This window comes from Pectinophora gossypiella, chromosome 21 (genome assembly GCF_024362695.1).
Source record: "Pectinophora gossypiella chromosome 21, ilPecGoss1.1, whole genome shotgun sequence".
Lineage (NCBI taxonomy): Eukaryota > Metazoa > Arthropoda > Insecta > Lepidoptera > Gelechiidae > Pectinophora > Pectinophora gossypiella.
This window is the reverse complement of record NC_065424.1, coordinates 5,204,388-5,223,383: the sequence shown is the minus strand read 5'-3', so window position 1 is coordinate 5,223,383 and position 18,996 is coordinate 5,204,388. Positions and strand designations below refer to the sequence as shown.

The 18,996-nt window shown below is 41.7% G+C and overlaps 2 protein-coding genes across 3 annotated transcripts in view; one reads left to right on the top strand and one right to left on the bottom strand.

Annotated features, from left to right (window-relative positions):
- Window positions 1-934, bottom strand: part of LOC126376538 (phosphatidylinositol-3-phosphatase SAC1) — a 19,030-nt gene extending 18,096 nt beyond the window's left edge. Inside the window, exon 1 of the mRNA XM_050024001.1 lies at window positions 830-934. Coding sequence (XP_049879958.1) covers window positions 830-867 — 38 coding nt within the window. The 5' untranslated portion in view covers window positions 868-934. The remainder of the gene's footprint in view (window positions 1-829) is intronic.
- Window positions 496-18,996, top strand: LOC126376502 (probable ATP-dependent RNA helicase DDX27). Of its 2 annotated transcripts, none has more exons than XM_050023934.1 (16): window positions 496-514; window positions 1,577-1,680; window positions 1,879-1,965; window positions 3,117-3,258; window positions 3,835-3,935; window positions 6,940-7,135; window positions 8,819-8,970; window positions 10,695-10,778; window positions 11,850-11,977; window positions 12,487-12,684; window positions 13,422-13,566; window positions 14,093-14,275; window positions 15,178-15,358; window positions 15,819-16,016; window positions 17,177-17,319; window positions 18,629-18,996. In XM_050023934.1, the coding sequence occupies exons 2-16, from the start codon at window positions 1,585-1,587 to the stop codon at window positions 18,953-18,955; spliced, it is 2,361 nt and encodes a 786-aa protein (XP_049879891.1). In that variant the 5' UTR covers window positions 496-514; window positions 1,577-1,584; the 3' UTR covers window positions 18,956-18,996. The 2 variants fall into 2 exon arrangements, with proteins under 2 accessions (XP_049879891.1, XP_049879890.1); XM_050023933.1 differs by lacking the exon at window positions 496-514 and adding an exon at window positions 1,474-1,492.

The window sequence follows — 18,996 nt, the reverse complement described above, 5'->3', positions numbered from 1 at the left end:
TACCGATTAAATCGACAAAGTTGATTTGTGACGTCATTTATATACAGGTCAAATCAAATCAAAAACAAAGTACGGAACTTTTGTATAAGTTATAAAATTGTTTAATAACAAATAACAAGGAAATAGCAGTAACATGTCAACAAAGACCTTAGTATGTCAACTTAAAAAACTTTACATACTCGATTTCACCCAAGAAGCGCTCAGCACTAAAGTTTCCCAATGACATTATTACATTCGTCCTAAAATTGAATAAGATAAGGAGATTATACTCATTCGTTTTTTATCTCATTTAAAAGTTTTCCTTTTCCGTAAAATTCATGCTAATCATCATCCTCATTGAATGCTAGAGGAAGTTGAACTTTCTTGGAATTATAATATATCTTTGCCTTGCTAATCTTGTTATTTAGTGTTATTTATTATAATTCCTAAACGTAAGATTCTTTTTACGCAGTTGAGTTATTCACGGTGACGTTTGTATAACTATGTCACGTATAATGGAACGTTACAATAACATGTGAGTTTGAAAGATAACCTCAAAGCGTTGTAGTTTTGTAAAGTTACATGGTATTTTAAATAGGAATGTGTCATTAAATTATAGTTTTAACCATGACTCAAGTTGAAGGCTTCCCAGGATTGTTCATTAATTTCTCTTACTACCTGCACATTATTACTATTTGTAAATGCTAATAGGCTGAATAATAACGTAAATATTTGTAAGGTTTCGTTGAAAACACGATAACTGGGCGCGTATAAACATCGAACTCTTTTAATGTATTTTCCTGAAGACACAACGTTTGAAACTTAGCAAATTAAAGTATAGTCTACTTACAGTTTAATATCATCGTGAATAAGTAACTGATCTGCCATTTTCAGCTAATTTTCGGTGAATTTAATTCAATTTTTCACATCACACACCTGTGATGGATGACATGAACAAAAATAGTGATGTGTTCAGTCATCGATGGAATAATTAAATTATACCGATTAAATCGACAAAGTTGATTTGTGACGTCATTTATATACAGGTCAAATCAAATCAAAAACAAAGTACGGAACTTTTGTATAAGTTATAAAATTGTTTAATAACAAATAACAAGGAAATAGCAGTAACATGTCAACAAAGACCTTAGTATGTCAACTTAAAAAACTTTACATACTCGATTTCACCCAAGAAGCGCTCAGCACTAAAGTTTCCCAATGACATTATTACATTCGTCCTAAAATTGAATAAGATAAGGAGATTATACTCATTCGTTTTTTATCTCATTTAAAAGTTTTCCTTTTCCGTAAAATTCATGCTAATCATCATCCTCATTGAATGCTAGAGGAAGTTGAACTTTCTTGGAATTATAATATATCTTTGCCTTGCTAATCTTGTTATTTAGTGTTATTTATTATAATTCCTAAACGTAAGATTCTTTTTACGCAGTTGAGTTATTCACGGTGACGTTTGTATAACTATGTCACGTATAATGGAACGTTACAATAACATGTGAGTTTGAAAGATAACCTCAAAGCGTTGTAGTTTTGTAAAGTTACATGGTATTTTAAATAGGAATGTGTCATTAAATTATAGTTTTAACCATGACTCAAGTTGAAGGCTTCCCAGGATTTATCAAAACAATCGGTGATGGCGAGGAAGTCGAAGATTTCTCGGAGGAATCTGATGAAGAAATAGAGGTACAGAATGTGCAAGTTATTGCAATGTTATTTTCTTTAAAAATATTTGATCTAAACATACACTTTAATTTTACATTAGAAACATTACTTAAAAGAAAGATCCTATAATTTAAAGTGTTTACTTGAATTACTTATCTCAAATCTGAATTTGTTTTCTTCTTTACATAAGTACTTAAAATGAGTTTACACTTGTTTCAGTATCAACCATCAAAGCAAAAAAGCAAGCAGAAGGCTGACTTCGACCCTAAGTTTAACTTTGTATCTTCAGTAGAAGAGTACAATAAGGTAACAGACAACATAATATCATCATTAAAAAGATCATATAAGGCTTCAGTTATTCGTTTTGTGGTTGGAGATATGGTAATTAACATTAATGGAAAACAAAACATAGCATCAGTCCACCAAACCACTGAATTCCACCTTGATTTTGAATGTTTTTGAGTCCTAAAAGGACATACATTGACCAAATTGGAGATGTCCTTAGAAAAGGTCAGTATGATCTACTCTGACCCGGCGTGCGTGTATGAAATGATTGATGAATGTGGAGGAAGCAATAGATGTGTGTCAGGATCGAAGCAAATGGAATTCCATCTTTGTCTTTGCTTACACTGGTGGAAATAGATATGGTTCGTGTATGTATGAGTTTGAATTCATGTTTGGATCATATATAATTGATATCACATGGTTTATGGCATTTGTGCCCAGTTAATGCTAATAGGCTAGCCCCTATTTCATGGGATTTAAACATAGAGTGAGGAGTGGGTGTATATGGGTGAATCTCAAAATTTCAAGTTTGGTGGCGAAATTTCATATTATTTTTTCGTGAAGAATTGGGTTCCGACATGAAAAACATCCGAAAGGATCCTCGGTTCCGACATGAAAAAGGAATTTTTCAATTCCCAATTTCTCCAATTTTTCACGAAAAAAATATACGACAGTCGCCACCAAACTTGACACATTTTTAAATTCACCCATATACTATATAACTTGTAATAGGCATAATGCTGTGAAATAAAGTTATTTAAAAATGATTCAATAGAGGACACAATAAATTATTTGATATAGTAAAAGAATATGTTATTTACAATAAACACTTTAATGATTCAATTATGATTTATTGAACAAAGAACAAACACATATCTTATAAATGTGTCACATTGAGGCAAGGTGCCAAACAGGCTGGCAGCATTGCTTCTCTGAATCTCCAGACTTATTCTTTGACAAAAATAATAATTAATAATTATTATGGTTTTTCTTCAGTAAAATTTACCTCACTACTATGACTGTAATTATTTACTTCACTTTTATTGTTTTTTTTTGTTTAGCTGTATTGTTTAGAAACAATGATTCTGCCAACGTCTAGGAAAAAAAAGGTTTTGAAGAAAAAACTAAGTACAAGAAATTCTTCAGTAAAATTAAATATATCTGTTTTTTAGAACACATGGGATGACATTCAGAAGTATGTGAGAAGGAATGTGAAGAGAACTATTGATGAGAAGATAGCACGGCGGAGGGCCCAGGTGAAGGTGCACGGGAACGCTGAGGATGTGGACACTGACTCCGATGTTGAAGACAAAGGTAAAAAAAAGCTATGCATTTTAAAGGTTTAAGAAACTTTCTGAAAAAGACTGATTATTGACCAACTTATCATAACAACAACAGAGCACCACACCTGAATCCCCAATGTCATTGCCATTCACCAGGCACAAGTCCTGGAAACCATGTTGTATCAATTATCCAAACATGAATTAACTCATAAAGTCAAATTCCATGGTTTAGAGCCTCAGCTAGAATTCGAACAAGCTATCATGGATTTGTGTGTTTTTTGTACAGCCTCCATGGTCTAGTGGTTAGGCTCACGATCTGGAGGTCCGGGTTCGATTCCCGATGGGGACATTATCGAAATCACTTTGTGAGACTGTCCTTTGTTTAGTAATGGCTTTTCAGGTTGGAATCACCTGATTGTCCGAAAAAGTAAGATGATTCCGTGCTTCGGAGGACACGTTAAGCCGTTGCTCCCGGCTATTAGCCGTAAAACACCAACCGCAGTGGGGCAGCTTGGTGTATGCTCCATACCCTCTCCGGTTGATTGAGGGGAGGCCTGTGCCCAGCAGTGGGACATATACAGTTTATATATGTTATGTTTTGTTGTAGATGGTGATGTGGATGAGTTGGAGATATCAGATGATGAGCTCAAGAGAGACGAGATTAAAACCAAGCAGAAGAAACTCACCAAGAAGGATAAGCTAAAACAGGTCAGCATTATTCATCAGTAATTTAAGATCCACAACGCCTGTACCCGTCATGGGGCACCCAATGCTTGACGATCCGTACCCACCGCTCAGGGTGCATGCAACAAACATATAAAGAAAGAGATGGCGTGAAGACTTAGACGCTTGCCGGAGGGACTGACCGGAGTGCGCACAGGACCGCGAAAAATGGAAAGAGGAAGTTGAGGCCTTTGCCCAGCAGTGGGATCTTGTAGGCTAGATTAGATTAGAATTTAAGATTCACGCTCTTGTCGGTGTATCATTCTCCAATCTTGTCTATCAAAGGCTAATTCTTTTACTTCCCTATAAGACACGACGTTCGCCTTTTCTTTGATCTGTTCCATGTAAGCTCTTCTTGGTCTTCCCTTCCTCTTTCTTTGGTGTGCGTCAAGCTAGCGGCCTCAAAAAAAAAATGGGCACGAAAAAATAATTTGACCATACCAAAAAATAGTACTCTTATTGAAAAAAATAGTACCTGTTGTAAAAAAATTAGTACCATCACGGTTCTGGATTTATAGCCATGTTTTATTGCACTTGCTAGCTTGACGGTGAGCGAAATTTGGCGAGAGTTAACGACAAGGTCTTTCGCTTTGATTTAAACGCCAAAAAATAGTACCGAAATAGTACTCACCCCCTGCAAAATACCGAAAGTAGTACTTCAACGGTTCCAAAGTTATAAAGGCAGTTCTTTGATCCCGCTAGCTTGACGTTTTGAAAATACCTATTATCTGGGGAACGCTTGCATACTTCAGTTTGTAACTAATGTCAATAAACTCGTATGAAATAGTACTCCCTACCATCATAATTTTGATCCGATTCTCTTTGTAGAAATGTTAAAAAATCATCATAACCTATGCCATACATTTGTTGTTGATACAGTCACGTAGACAATTACATAACCTCACAATTTATTCGTAAGTATTGCCATTTTGGAGGTCTACCCTACCATTTCTTTGCACTTCAGAGTGCTGCTATTACAAAAAAATCCTATTGCATACACCCATATGCACTAATTTTAATAGAAAATGGCTGCATGGGTTTCTTATCGAAAACAATCTGTGATTTTAATACATCATAATACATTTTTAATCTGCTGTTTTATTTTATAATTTATACCTTCATGTTGAATTTGTTACGGATCGAAGTGTTTGTTAATAAACAATTTGCAGTATTTGTAGAATAACTCAAAGAGTTTCAACAATGATATTACTTTCATCTGACAACCCTGGCACTTCACCAATTTTTACCCAAAAATGGGGAAAAATACTAAAATCTGACAACATTCTTGACCATGTGTAATAATTTTGTTCGCGACTGTACTTGTCTTGATAAATGTATGACATAGGTTATAATGACTTTTTGACATATTTTTACAAAGAGAATCAGGTCCAAATTATGATGGTAGGGAGTACTATTTCATACGAGTTTATTGACATTAGTTACAAACTGAAGTATGCAAGCATTCCCCAGATAATAGGTATTTTCAAAACGTCAAGCTAGCGGGATCAAAGAACTGCCTTTATAACTTTGGAACCGTTGAAGTACTACTTTCGGTATTTTGCAGGGGGTGAGTACTATTTCGGTACTATTTTTTGGCGTTTAAATCAAAGCGAAAGACCTTGTCGTTAACTCTCGCCAAATTTCGCTCACCGTCAAGCTAGCAAGTGCAATAAAACATGGCTATAAATCCAGAACCGTGATGGTACTAATTTTTTTACAACAGGTACTATTTTTTTCAATAAGAGTACTATTTTTTGGTATGGTCAAATTATTTTTTCGTGCCCATTTTTTTTTTGAGGCCGCTAGCTTGACGCACACTTTCTTTGTAACTTCCCTTCTATGATGCTTTTGATGGTGCTGGTCTGTCGAAGGGCACTTACTTTCGGCATTTAGAGTTCGTTCTGGTCCCATGCCACTTAATAAATTTTGCTTTTTAATGAGGAAAAAGGACTTGCCCAATTGTACACGCTGTGGGACTGTCGAGGACCTTATGCATTTTTTGGTGGAGTGTGACCGGAATAAAGAGATTAGAAGGAAATTATTCCACCAAAATCTACATGGAGGAGAGATTGGGTGCCTCTTGGCAGATCCAGTGTCCGTAGCGGCAAGGCTTGTATATAAATACTGTACAGTGTGTCTTAGGAATAACAATCCCTGAACAGCATGGTGTAGTGCTGTAATGGTGTTCTTTTTTAAAGTGATTTGATCATCATTAAACGCTCTAAACTATGAGGCTGGCATACCCACCAAGAGTGGCTCAAGCCTCGAAAAAAATAGATAAAAAAATAAAGATGTTTTTGGTAAATTCGTCGTGTTGCAAGATAGATAGATAAAATACTTTATTGAGCACAATGGACACAAAATAATGACAGCATATACAGAAAAGCACAACAGGCGGCCTTATTGCTCATGCAGCAATTTCTTCTTGGCAACCTTTGGGTACAGGAAAATTTTGTACAAGTATAATAGCGGGTTAGTGCATTCTAACAAAATTAATAATTAAAAGAACTACCTACATAAAATAAGTACATTAAAGCCTTTAGATCTGTCTTTATTTAGTAATCAGAATTTCATAACTATCTTTGACCTGGGAAACTTTCCAATTTGGTAATTTATCTTCCACTTCCGTTTTAGTGTGATTTGTTATTACTAACTTTTCTAATACTATAGAGACTACTACTACTGCTTCTATGCTGTCCTGGGAGCAAATAAAAAACATAGAACACGTTCAGCTGCTTGTCTTCCCGGGCATGTCGTAAAAACCGACAGAGGGATTGCGTCCTCTAACATGATGGACTAATGTTATGGGCGATAGGCTGATCCCTTATCACCATAAGGTTCATCATATCCAGCTTAGGACTTCGTATCAACAGTGGCTGCAAGTTGTCTTTGATTACTTGTGGCTCTGCCCACCCCATTTGGGATTACGGGCGTGAGTTTATGTATGTATGTATGTAACTTTTCTAACTTCTTAAGTTTGTATTTACAGGATTTAGAGGACGCCGAAACAGAGGGCACTCGCATAGAGTACGATTCGGATTTCTTCGAGGAGCCGCCTCCTTACGACGAGAATGCGTCCTTCTACATGATGAATTTGTCACGGCCACTACTCAAAGCTATAGGCACTCTCAACTATGTGCACCCTACGCCCATACAGGCTAGCACTATCCCTATTGCTTTGTTAGGTAAGTTTGTGCCTTATATGCTCACACTTTTTCCGGTAGATAGGCAGAGAGGAGAGACTACGGAATTCCACTTACTATTTATTTATTTATTTATAAAGTACAACCACATCACATATATTAAAACATTTTACATATAAGGTTACGGTATTATGACTAATATATATAACAATTACGGCGTACATAACTTATACAATTAAGGGTACTTAAGTATTTAAAGTGGAGCAAATAAAAACACTGTTTACCCGGCGAATGATGATCCTAACACACCATTTCTTCGATCCAGAGGTCCCGGGTTCGAATCCCGATGGGGAAATATCACAAAAATCACTTTGTGATCCCTAGTTTGGTTAAGACATTACAGGCTGACCACCTGATTGTCCGAAAGTAAGATGATCCATGCTTCGGAAGGCACGTTAAGCCGTTGGTCCCGGTCACTACTTACTGATGTAAGTATGTAGTTGTTACATGAGTCAGAGGCTTCTGGCGGCTCAATAATAACCCTGAAACCAGGGTTGATGAGGTTGGTATTCTACCTCACAACCCACACGATAAGAAGAAGAGACTTCTTCGATTTTCATCAGACTTCATGCATGCTCGCCGGTTTAGAGTACTCTTGACCTGGCCTTTCTTTGAAACATCCTAAATCTGACGGCGGTATGTACATCCAGGTCTTCCTCTTCCAACTCTACCACTTACTTCCGCATCATAATACTGATACATACATCACACATACACACATAAACAGCCTCTATACGTCCCACTGCTGGGCACAGGTCTCCCCTCAATCAACCGGAGGGGGTATGGAGCATACTCCACCACGCTGCTCCAATGCGGGTTGGTGGAGGTGTTTTACGGCTAATAGCCGGGACCAACAGCTTAACGTGCCCTCTGAAGCACAGAATCATCTTACTTTTTCGGGCAATCAGGTGATTCAAGCCTGAAAAGTCCTTACCAAACAAAGGACAGTCTCACAAAGTGATTTCGACAATGTCCCCATCGGGAATCGAACCCGGACCTCCAGATCTTGAGCCAAACGCTCTAACCACTAGACCACGGAGGCTGTGATACATACATCATCATCATCAATTTAAGTGCCACGCTCTTGTCGGTGCAGCATTTTCCATGCTACTTTTTTAGGGAAAAATAGGGCAGTGGTGTCCCTCTTGCCTTCCGCCCCGCAGTACTCTGTCTGACGCAAGTGGGATGGCGTCCAGAGTAGTCTATTACAAAGCCGTACTAGGACTCCTGCCCTCCGCCTCTGAATAGTACTGACAGTTACTGCTGCCCTCTGTCAGGTTCCAGGTTACAGTCCCTGTGACTCACACACGCATACATAAACTCACGCCTATTTCCCACCGGGGTAAGCAGAGACTATAGAATTCCATTCGGTTCAATAATGTTGATGTTATATTTAAAAAGTGTTTATAATGTTTATTTATGAACTTATATACGCAACAACCTCAGGATCGAAGCGAATGGAATTCCATAGTCTCTGCTTACCCCGGTGGGAAATAGGCGTGAGTTTTGTGGGTGTAACTGATCTGATGATGATCTCCGACCGATTTCGGCACGACGCTGATGCGCCCGAAGATGGCTTATGTAGCCTATTTTTTTTTTTGTTTTTTTTCTTGGTGTAACTACTCATACAAAAACAAATGTTGTAATGACAGTGTCTGGTTTAAGGTAAAGACATATGCGCGTGCGCAGCGACAGGTACGGGCAAGACGGCCGCGTACATGTTGCCGATACTAGAGCGGCTGTTGTATCGCGCGGCCAACAGCGACCGCGTCACCAGGGTGCTCGTGCTGGTGCCCACCAGGGAACTTGGGGCTCAGGTAATTATGCTGTAGCCGTTGAGCCCTTGGTCCCGGTTACTACTTAATGATGTAAGTGAGTAGTCGTTACATGAGCCATGTCGGGAGCTGATGAGGTTGGTAATTTATCTCACAACCCACACGGTAGAAGAAGATAACATAAGCTTACGACTATATCCCAATTGGGGTAGTCAGAGGTACATCCATCGCAAGATGAACTAAGTACCCACACCGAGCTTTCTGTTAGGCCTCAAACTGGATGACAGCGGCGCGGCGGCGGTGGCGGTGCGGGGAGCGGCGCGTTTAAATGCTAAGATTTATATTGAAGTGTTCTCGATGGCAGCGGCGCGGCGAGCGGGGTACGAGCGGTGCGCTCTAGTCGAGCGGTGTCTCTGCGTTTGAAACTCGCCTTTTTGTTTCCTTTGTTCATTATAGGGATTCAGATCTTCTTTTGCCCATAATAAATCATACGAAACAAAAGAACTACAATCCAAAACGCGTTGTCGCCGTTTCGACATCGCGTTCATTTGAGACACAACTGTATACCGCCGCAACACAGCGCGGTTTGGCCGCTGGCATCGAGAACGGAACAGCGGCTGCCGCGCCGCTGCCGCTGTCATCCAATTTGAGCCCTTAGACCAACGTGATAGTGAGCCGTATCGCCGTCGCCGCCGGGAGGGGAGAGTTGCCGTTCTATCTATACGTAGTCCTTCCTTATTCTATGGTATCTCTGGAGTAATCGCCATTTCTGTCTTCTTTCTTCCTGATGCGACACGACCTGCTCCGCGTGTACGATAACGTCAATGTGTAGTGTCTGTGTAAAACGAAATGTTTTGTATGAAGTGTCCGGGGTGTGACGTGGCTTCAAGTTCGAACCATTATATATTTAGACGGCGATACGGCTCACTATCGCGTTGGTCTAACAGAAAGCTCGGTGCGGTGTAAGTGCTTAGTTCATCTTGCGATGGATGTCCCTCTGACTATCCCAATTGGGATATAGTCGTAAGCTTGTGTTGGAGCCGCTGGGGCGGAAAGGGGCCGCTGGGCGGAAAGGTTCTAGAATGGCGACCACGTGTCGAACGACGCTCAGTGGGTAGGCCCGCTACAAGGTGGACCGACGATCTGGTGAAGGTCGCGGGAAGCCGCTGGATGCGGGCAGCGCAGGACCGATCTTCGTGGAGATCCTTGGGGGAGGCCTATGCCCAGCAGTGGGCGTCGTACGGCTGATGATGATGAAGCTTGTGTTATCTTCTTCTACCGTGTGGGTTGTGAGATAAATTACCAACCTCATCAGCCCAAAGGCCCCCGACATGGCTCATGTAACGACTACCCACTTACATCAGTAAGTAGTAACCGGGACCAACGGCTTAACACACCCTTCGTGCTTACCTCCTAAATTTTCGCATGCTTACATCTAGCGGGTCATGTGATACTTAGAACATAAAACCTACCAACTGTTTGCAAAACCATGAATCCTATGCGAATAAATGATTTGATTGATTGATGCACGGATCATCTTACTTCCAGACAATCCGGTGATCAGCCTGTAATGTCCTAACCGATCTAGGAATCACAAAGTAACTTTTGGTGATATTTCCCTATCGGGATTCGAACCCGGGGCCTCGGCTCGTCTAGGCGCTGAATGTCCATTTCGCAAAAGATCATGAGCCTAACACTCAACATCCCAATTGCGATATAGTCGTGAGCTTTCATTCTGTCAATAATGTAAAACCTCTTGTCAACAGGTACATGCTGTGACGAGACAGCTCGCGCAATTCACGAGTGTGACAGTCGGACTGTCGGTTGGTGGTCTAGACGTCAAATATCAGGTGAGATTTTTTGTTGTGACGTAACTTAATAATAAATAATTAACGCGTATCCACTTGGCAACATTTGGCACAACATGTTGTCCAACTTGTTGAAGCGGAACATTTGTTTAACAACGTTGTCTGTCTACGCATCAACCACACGTCGGTCGTCGACAACATGACGCCAGAGGAACTATTGTTGTTGCGCGTCGCTTCTCCACTGAACAACAATTGATGCTCAACTAACGATGCTCTCTAAACAAACAAGCCGCTTGACATATTGCGCTTCAGCTGGCAACGTTGCGCGCTGTTGTGCAGCGTTGGCGTACATGTTGTGCGTCTCGTGTTGCCTAGTTTGTCGATTTGGCTTTATTGTAGATTTGACGCATATACCATTAATTACTTGGAGCGCTGAGCAAAATCCTGTACACCACGTGATATTATTTCGTCATCATTGGCCTTATACGTCTGTTTCAGACGATTTATGACGTCATTGCCTCGAAGAAATGCACTTTCTTTCATGGCTGTGCAAGCCAATCCTAGAGCGGCAAACTCTACCGCACACTCTGCAGGAGAAGTCTCCAACTGGTGGAGTGTTGTTGGTTGTTGATTTATCGTTGCTTTTTTCATCACATTTTCATTCTTCTATCGTGTGAGTTGTGAGGTAGAGTACCAACCTCATCAACCCTGATGTCAGGGTTACTATTGAGCCGCCAAAGGCCCCATTTTCATTCAATTAATTTCATAACGTAACATAAATAAACAGCATATATACGTCCCACTGCTGGGCACAGAATTGGGAATTTCATTCCGGGTAAAAATCGGGATCATGAATTTTTATCCAGATTGAAAACAGCTTGTCTGTTACGAGGTTTATGTGGTTTTAACTATAAGGTGATTCCATAAGGTTCATCATATCCATCTTAGGACTTCGTATCAACAGTGGCTGCAAGTTGTCTTTGATTACTTGTGGCTCTGCCCACCCCATTTGGGATTACGGGCGTGAGTTTATGTATGTATGTATGTATGTGATTCCCTACTATTTGCTACTGGATTCCCCATTCCTCTAAAACCTGACTCTTCCGTCACCAGGAGAGCGTGCTGCGTCAGAACCCGGACATCGTGATAGCGACACCAGGCCGGCTGATCGACCACATCCGGAACACTCCATCTTTCGGACTCCACTCCATTGAGGTTCTGGTGCTGGATGAAGCTGATAGGTATGGGCTGTAACCTTGCTGGCTGGCGGGCTATAACATAACACACATAAAAAAGGAAGTAAATTCGAAAAGAAGTAGAGTCGAAATTCGAAAGGAAAAAAGAAAAAATGATTGGTCTTTGAAAACGTATAAAATGGTCAGTTTTAAAGATTCACGCACTTCATACGTCGTAAACTATTTTTAACGGGTCGATACGTGATTAAGTATTAATCATATTAATATAAACAGCCTATATACGTACCACTGTTGGACACAGGCCTACCCTCAATCAACCGGAAGGAGTGTGGATCATACTTCACCAGCAGCTCCACTGCTTAACTATGTATTACATAAATAAAATAAAAGAAGAACAGAAGACGAGGGACACCACTGCCCTATTTTTCCCTAAAAAGTAGCATGGGGAATGCTACACCGACAAGAGCGTGGCTCTTGAAATAGTGATGGTGAAATCTTCCTCGAAAACCTCCCCAATTGGGACATCGTGAGCTTATGTTTATCTTCCTCCTCAGGATGCTGGACGAGTATTTCGCAGAACAGATGAAGGAGATCATCCGTCAGTGCTCACCGAAGCGGCAGACCATGTTGTTCTCGGCCACCATGAGCGAGGAGGTGAAGGACCTCGCCGCCGTGTCTCTCAACAAGCCCGTCAAACTGTTCGTCGACTCCAACAAGGATGTCGCCTTCAATCTCAGACAGGAGTTCGTTAGGTGAGCCATATTTATTATTATTATTATTATTGGAAGCACAGGCAGCACTTTGTGCTGATGCGTGCTTATCACTTCACTTGTGTTCATGATTGTTCATATATTTGTCAAGTCTATTTTTAAAAGAGTTCACTGAGGGAGCACTGATCACAGATTCTGGCAGTTCATTCCACGCGTCCACTACACGGTTGGGCAAAAAGTGATATCGATTTCAGATTTGCAGATTTCCCGTATATCTCATATTTGGACCAATCACAGACCTCTGCTGCTCAACCAATCAGCACTATCTCATGCTTGAACCAATGACGCCCAACGAAGCTCTGCTGCTTGACATTATATTCTTACAAGAAGAACAAAAGACAAAAAAGTCATTATCAAAAACAAAGACAATAAAGGAACAAACTATCATCATCATCAGCCCATTAACGTCCCCACTGCTGGGGCACGGGCCTTCCCTATGGATGGATAGGGAGAACGGGCCTTAAACGGCTTAACGTGCCTTCCGAAGCACGGAGGAGCTAGAGATGAAAACTTTTTTTTGTGGTCACCCATCCTATGACCGGCCTTTGCGAAAGTTGCTTAACTTCAACAATAGCAGACCGAACGCGTTTACCGCGCCACCGAGCTCCTCAAAAAACTATATAAACAGAGAGGTAAAATTCTATAAAAAGATGTGTTATCTTGCACGCCCTGTGTGAACTGAACACCGCATCATAATTATGTGTAACTTTTGTTGGCAGGATCCGCAAAGAGCGTGAATCGGATCGGGAAGCCATCCTAGCCGCTTTAGTATGCCGCACGTTCCGCGAGCGAGCAGTCGTCTTTGTTCAGACCAAGAGGCAGGCGCATCGGCTGCACGTCGCTCTTGGTCTACTGGGCATTAAGGTTTGTCATACTTCTCTCGCGTCAGTTGTGTGGTCTACGAACTCGGGCATAATCGTGGATGATCCAAACATGAATTCGAAAACAAATACGACAATCATTGGTATGACCTGTGCTGGATTCGAACCTGCGACCACAAAATGAGAGGCAAGGGTTTTACCAACTGGCTACCACGGTTCACGACATCTATCCACGTAGATGGAATTCGCTACGTCTATCTGTCGTAACCGTCGATAGAATTCGCACCGGTTGCTGTGAAGAGCCTGCAAGGCTGCTTATATGTATTCCAGTCTTTTTCCTTGCATCTTGAAATTCTACTGAAATTCAAAAATATCTTCATTCAGTAGGTAACACAGTTACACTTTGAATCGTCAATTTTTACATAACATCTCTTCCGCCTAAATCTACTGCAGCTGCTCACAACCTGTATAGTCGGTGCAAAGAAGCTGCAAAAAAAACCTCGGCACTGGGCCCGAGACGTCCTTAACAAAATAAATGAAATATATAAAATTACTCATACCACTATCAGGTAGCTGAACTGCACGGCGCCCTTAACCAGCCTCAACGCCTGGACTCGCTGAAGCGCTTCAAGGAAGAGCAGGCGGATGTCTTGGTAGCGACAGACGTGGCTGCAAGAGGTCTCGACATCCCGGGGGTGAAAACTGTCCTCAACTTCACCCTGCCAGCGACCCTGGAGCATTACATACACAGGGTTAGTATTTATAGTGTTATCCCGTTTTTCACATGGTTCAGGCATAGAATAAGGAATAATACTGACAGGTCCGGTCTGTTAGGCTGCCTGTCCACTGGAGCGGAGCGGAGAATCTTTTCTCCATTTCTCCGCTCCGCTGCCTCGCTCCGCTCCGGTAGACAGGCAGCCATACAGAAGCGACCGTCTGTTTAACCTGAAGAGAAAAGCAGCCCAATAAAGGAAAAGCTCTGAGTTTGTTCGCGCTCAACAGGGCACCTTCAGGCTTGTCTTAAATGTTGTCCCGGTGAAAGCCCTCGGCGTTCCCCATTTGTCCGGCAAATTACTAAATGCTATTTGCGACAACTCTACAATAAGTCACGTTAAAACAAGAAGAGTTGCGGTGCTTCTTCAGCGGAGCGGAGTAACGAAGAAATATTAACCAATAGGATTGTTCCAACTATTTCGCAACTCCCTGTTGTTCAAATCCTCACATAAAATAATGTGGTAACACTACTTTTAAGTTGTTTAATTTGACCGCAAGATGCCGATTCTAACACCCGATTCTACTTTTTATTTACCCACTCAACATGTAACCATGATATTATTAAATACAGTCCAAATTTAAGTTTTATGTGCAATTTCGTTTAAATTTATTCCAGCTCCGAGCGGAGAAACGGCGAAACCTAACCTAACCTGTGTTTATGTTTCGTCATTTCTCCGCTCCGCTGCACAGGCTGCCTTACCGTTGTCCAGTCATGAGCAACATAATGTACCCACTTTAGGACTCTGTCGCACTAACATATTTGATATTTAGTGAGACTTACAGTGCAATTTGTCAAAAAAGTTAATATGACATGGTACCAAAGTGTATACATATTAATGCTCGTGACCGTCCACGTAGTTTTATTGTTGGTTGTGCGCAGGTGGGGCGCACGGCCCGCGCGGGCCGCGCCGGCGTGTCCGTGTCGCTGGCGGGGGAGGGGGAGCGCCAGCTGGTCAAGGCCATCGTGCGCCGCGCGCGCAGGCCCGTGGCCGCCCGCCAGGTGCCGCCCGACATCATCGCCAAGTACCGCCAGCGGCTGCAGCGCCTCGAGCCAGAGATCAGTTAGTATCATCAGTAGAATAGAATAGATATCGCGTATTACTAAGTAAAGACAGATCTAAAACTAACGAAAAACATTTTCGTTTTTCTATTTAACTTACATAACATAAACAAATACGTCCTATATACTTATCGGCGTCTATAGGCTTATATCCTATATAAACCTATATCCGTCCCAAAAGGACCTTTGGCGGTTCAATAGTAACCCTGACACCAGGGTTGATGGCGTTAGTAATCCACCTGACAACCCACACGATACCTTGTTTTATTCGTATATTCTCCCATGTGATCGGCTAACTGTCTACAATATATATATTTTATTTCATTTCATATTCACACAGAATCATAAGCTGAATCATCCCCCTCAGTATTCGTTACGATGTCACTAACATCCTGTATAGCTCATTGGAATATAATCGTGAATTTATGGTCATGCTAACATGTTTACCTTAATTCCCCCAGAGGCGATTCTAGACGAGGAATACGCGGAGAAACAACTGAATAAGATGGAGAAACAGACGAGCAAACTGGAGGGCAACCTGAAGAAGGAAGGGGAGGGACCCAAGTATGAGACGCAGAGGAGTCACGACTGGTTCCAGACGCCCAAGGAGAAGAGAGAGGAAAAGGAGAGGCTCGCGCTCACTCTGCATGCTGGGAAAGGTGAGAGGGAATGACGAAAGAGGCAAAGGTTAGCGGACATGTTTTGGCATCGATGGGTTCGCCAAGTTTTAGTTGTCGACCCTGATGCACCCCGCAACTTGTGGCTGAAAGGCGACGTTGAACAAATATTTCCAGGCAAGGACGGCCGGGTAAAGATGGTGGAGGCGCGGTCAAGGTCTGGGCAGCTAAAGCGTTCTGTGGCACGTATCGCCAAAATCCCTATTTATGAGTGCTAGCTGGTATTATTTTCAGCATTACATGAGCCCGGTTAATGGCAGTAAGCGCTCCCTACTAAATGGGACTTAGGCTGCGTCTCCACGAAAGATGTAGCACGGATCATCTTGCTTTCCGACAATTGGGTGATCAGATAGATAGATAAAATGCTTCATTGAGCACAATGGACACAAAATACAGAGATAAGGACAACATACACAGAAAAGCACAACAGGCGGCCTTATTGCTCATGCAGCAATTACTTCCAGGCAACCTTTGGGTACAGGATTTTTTTCCTGCCAAACCTGTTTGTCTTAACCAAACTGAGGTCCACGAAACAATTTTCCATCGGGATTCGATCCTGGGACTTCCGAATCCTAAAACTGAACCACGGGACAACGGAGCCGTTAATATTATTTCCATGAAACATTAGTTTTGCTAGTTTTTACTATTCTGTGGCGATTTGTCCCAGCAACATACATACGATAAGGTGCAGAAGTCCAATCAGTTTCTTGCAAAGTAATAAATTAATTAGTTGCACTTAAGACCTCCTGCAGGCTCTGCACGACAACGCGGCGCGAATTACATCGAGGGTTTCGACCAATAGACGCAAAGAATGCTATCTACATGGATAGACTTCGTACGGCTATTGGTCAAAGTCATCGATATAAATCGCGCCGCGTGCTACACGGTTACATATCGTTTCTGTTGTAATAGACCAAAAACACCTACAAAAATATATATTTTATAATTATGACTGCTAATGGTTCATAATTTCACCACTTTTTTACAAATAATTCGCTGGGCTCAGTGACTCCAGTTTTGCTCTTTGATTGTATATAAATTCACGCCTATTTCCCACCGGGGTAAGCAGAGATTAATTTCCTTCGATCCTGACATGTCTAGCTTCCTCCACAGTCCAAGTAAAAGTTGAATTATTCCGTCAGATAACAAACAGAAAGGCAAAGGCATGAAGCGTAAACGCGAGGACGACGGGTCGGATGACGATACAGACAAGAAGAAGAAGAAACAGAGCAAACACAAGCCGAAGGATACTCCTGAAGACCGGGTCAGGCGGGAGATGGAGAAGGTAATTCATTTTAATGTTTCATAACATATGTACGGTCTTCAACCGAACATAATTTGCTAACGTTGCGCCCTGCTTTTGGTAGCGATGCGCATGCATACGATGTAAGGGCCAAAGCTGGGTTCCGGCTTCAGCGCTCCATCTTCAGTTGTAGTTGTAGGAGTTGATCGTTAACTCAAAGATTCGTTAAGTAGGTTAAATTGTTTATTACGTGTTTATTAGCGCTCGTGGCTAGTACGTATCGTTTACGTTGAGTGACCGTTTCACACTGACCCACTAATATAATCGACTGCGCATCGCTACCAAAAGCAGGGCGCAACGTTAGCAAATTATGTTCGGTTGAAGACCGTACAACATACATATATGTTACTTTCCGCCTCAATGATACGTCGCTTGGAAGCCAGCTCCTGTTAGATGCTGTTGCATCCTGGCTGTGTGGGTGGACCGCTGGGAGTCGCCGTTGATGGCGCGATGGTTGCGACTACACGCACACATTCCTCCTCCCGCTAGGCGGCTCTAATTTGTGATTTTATTTTCATAAATAAATATTAGTCTACTAACATTAGGATTAAGTACAGTCATGAGCAATATCATGTACCCACTTTAGAACCCTGTCGCACTATCATTATTTGACATTTAATGAGACTTACGGTTTAATTTGTCAAAAAAGTTAATGTGACATGGTTTCAAAGTGTAAACATATTAGTAGGTACTCGTGACCGTACTATGTTACTAATATGGACAATAGTCTGAAAATAAAGATTTTGAATAACATAAAACATCGTGAAGGAACCCGCATACTTAAGAAATGCGTTTCCGAATTCGGAGGTATGTGACATAACCCGAATTAGGCCGGTTTTGGATGGTCAGATAGGTCGCTTCTGTCAAATCTTTACGTTAGGTAAGCGGACCCCGTGAAAACGGGATAACGGTAGAGCGATGATGATGATTTTTATAACATAAATTGTTGGGGAATAACAAAAAATAAAATAAAAAGCATTTATTTCAGGCGATGCCCATAAAAAGTTACACGCAGACACATAGAAGCACATCACAAGAAAATTTAAAAGGCCACGTGGACGCATTCCAGTGCCTCCAAATAGAGCAATCTGGCTTATCTGATAAAAAAAAAAATAATGAATCACACATTCAGAAACTCACGCCCGCAATCTCTATTTGGGTGGGCAGAGTCGACAGTCGCAAGTTGTGTATGTCAAAATCGCAAAAAAAAAACGCAAATTGTCTTTGATTACTGTTCTGCCCACCCCATTAGGGACAACAGGCTTGAATTTCTCTATTGTCATATTCGCAGGTCGCCCTGTTACAATCACGAATGGCGAAACGGAAGAAGAAACAAGGTCGTATACGCGCTGTGGATGACGACGAGGACAGACCTAATAAACGCCAGAACACCGGTAAACCTAAGAAGAAACAGAGCAACTTCGCAACAGACCTCACAGATACTTCTAGAAACGCCGCTAAGAGACTGCGGTACGACGCTAATCAGGCACAGAAAGGCAAATTCAACTTCGGCAAGAAAGGCAAAGGGCCTAATAAGGGAAAAGCCCAGAAAGGAGGCAAGGGTAAAGCGTTCGGAAAGCCACAAGCGCCTAAACAAGGTGGCCGGAAGAAAAAGTAAATGGTAAAATTATAGAGTAATAAATAATTATACGACATTTA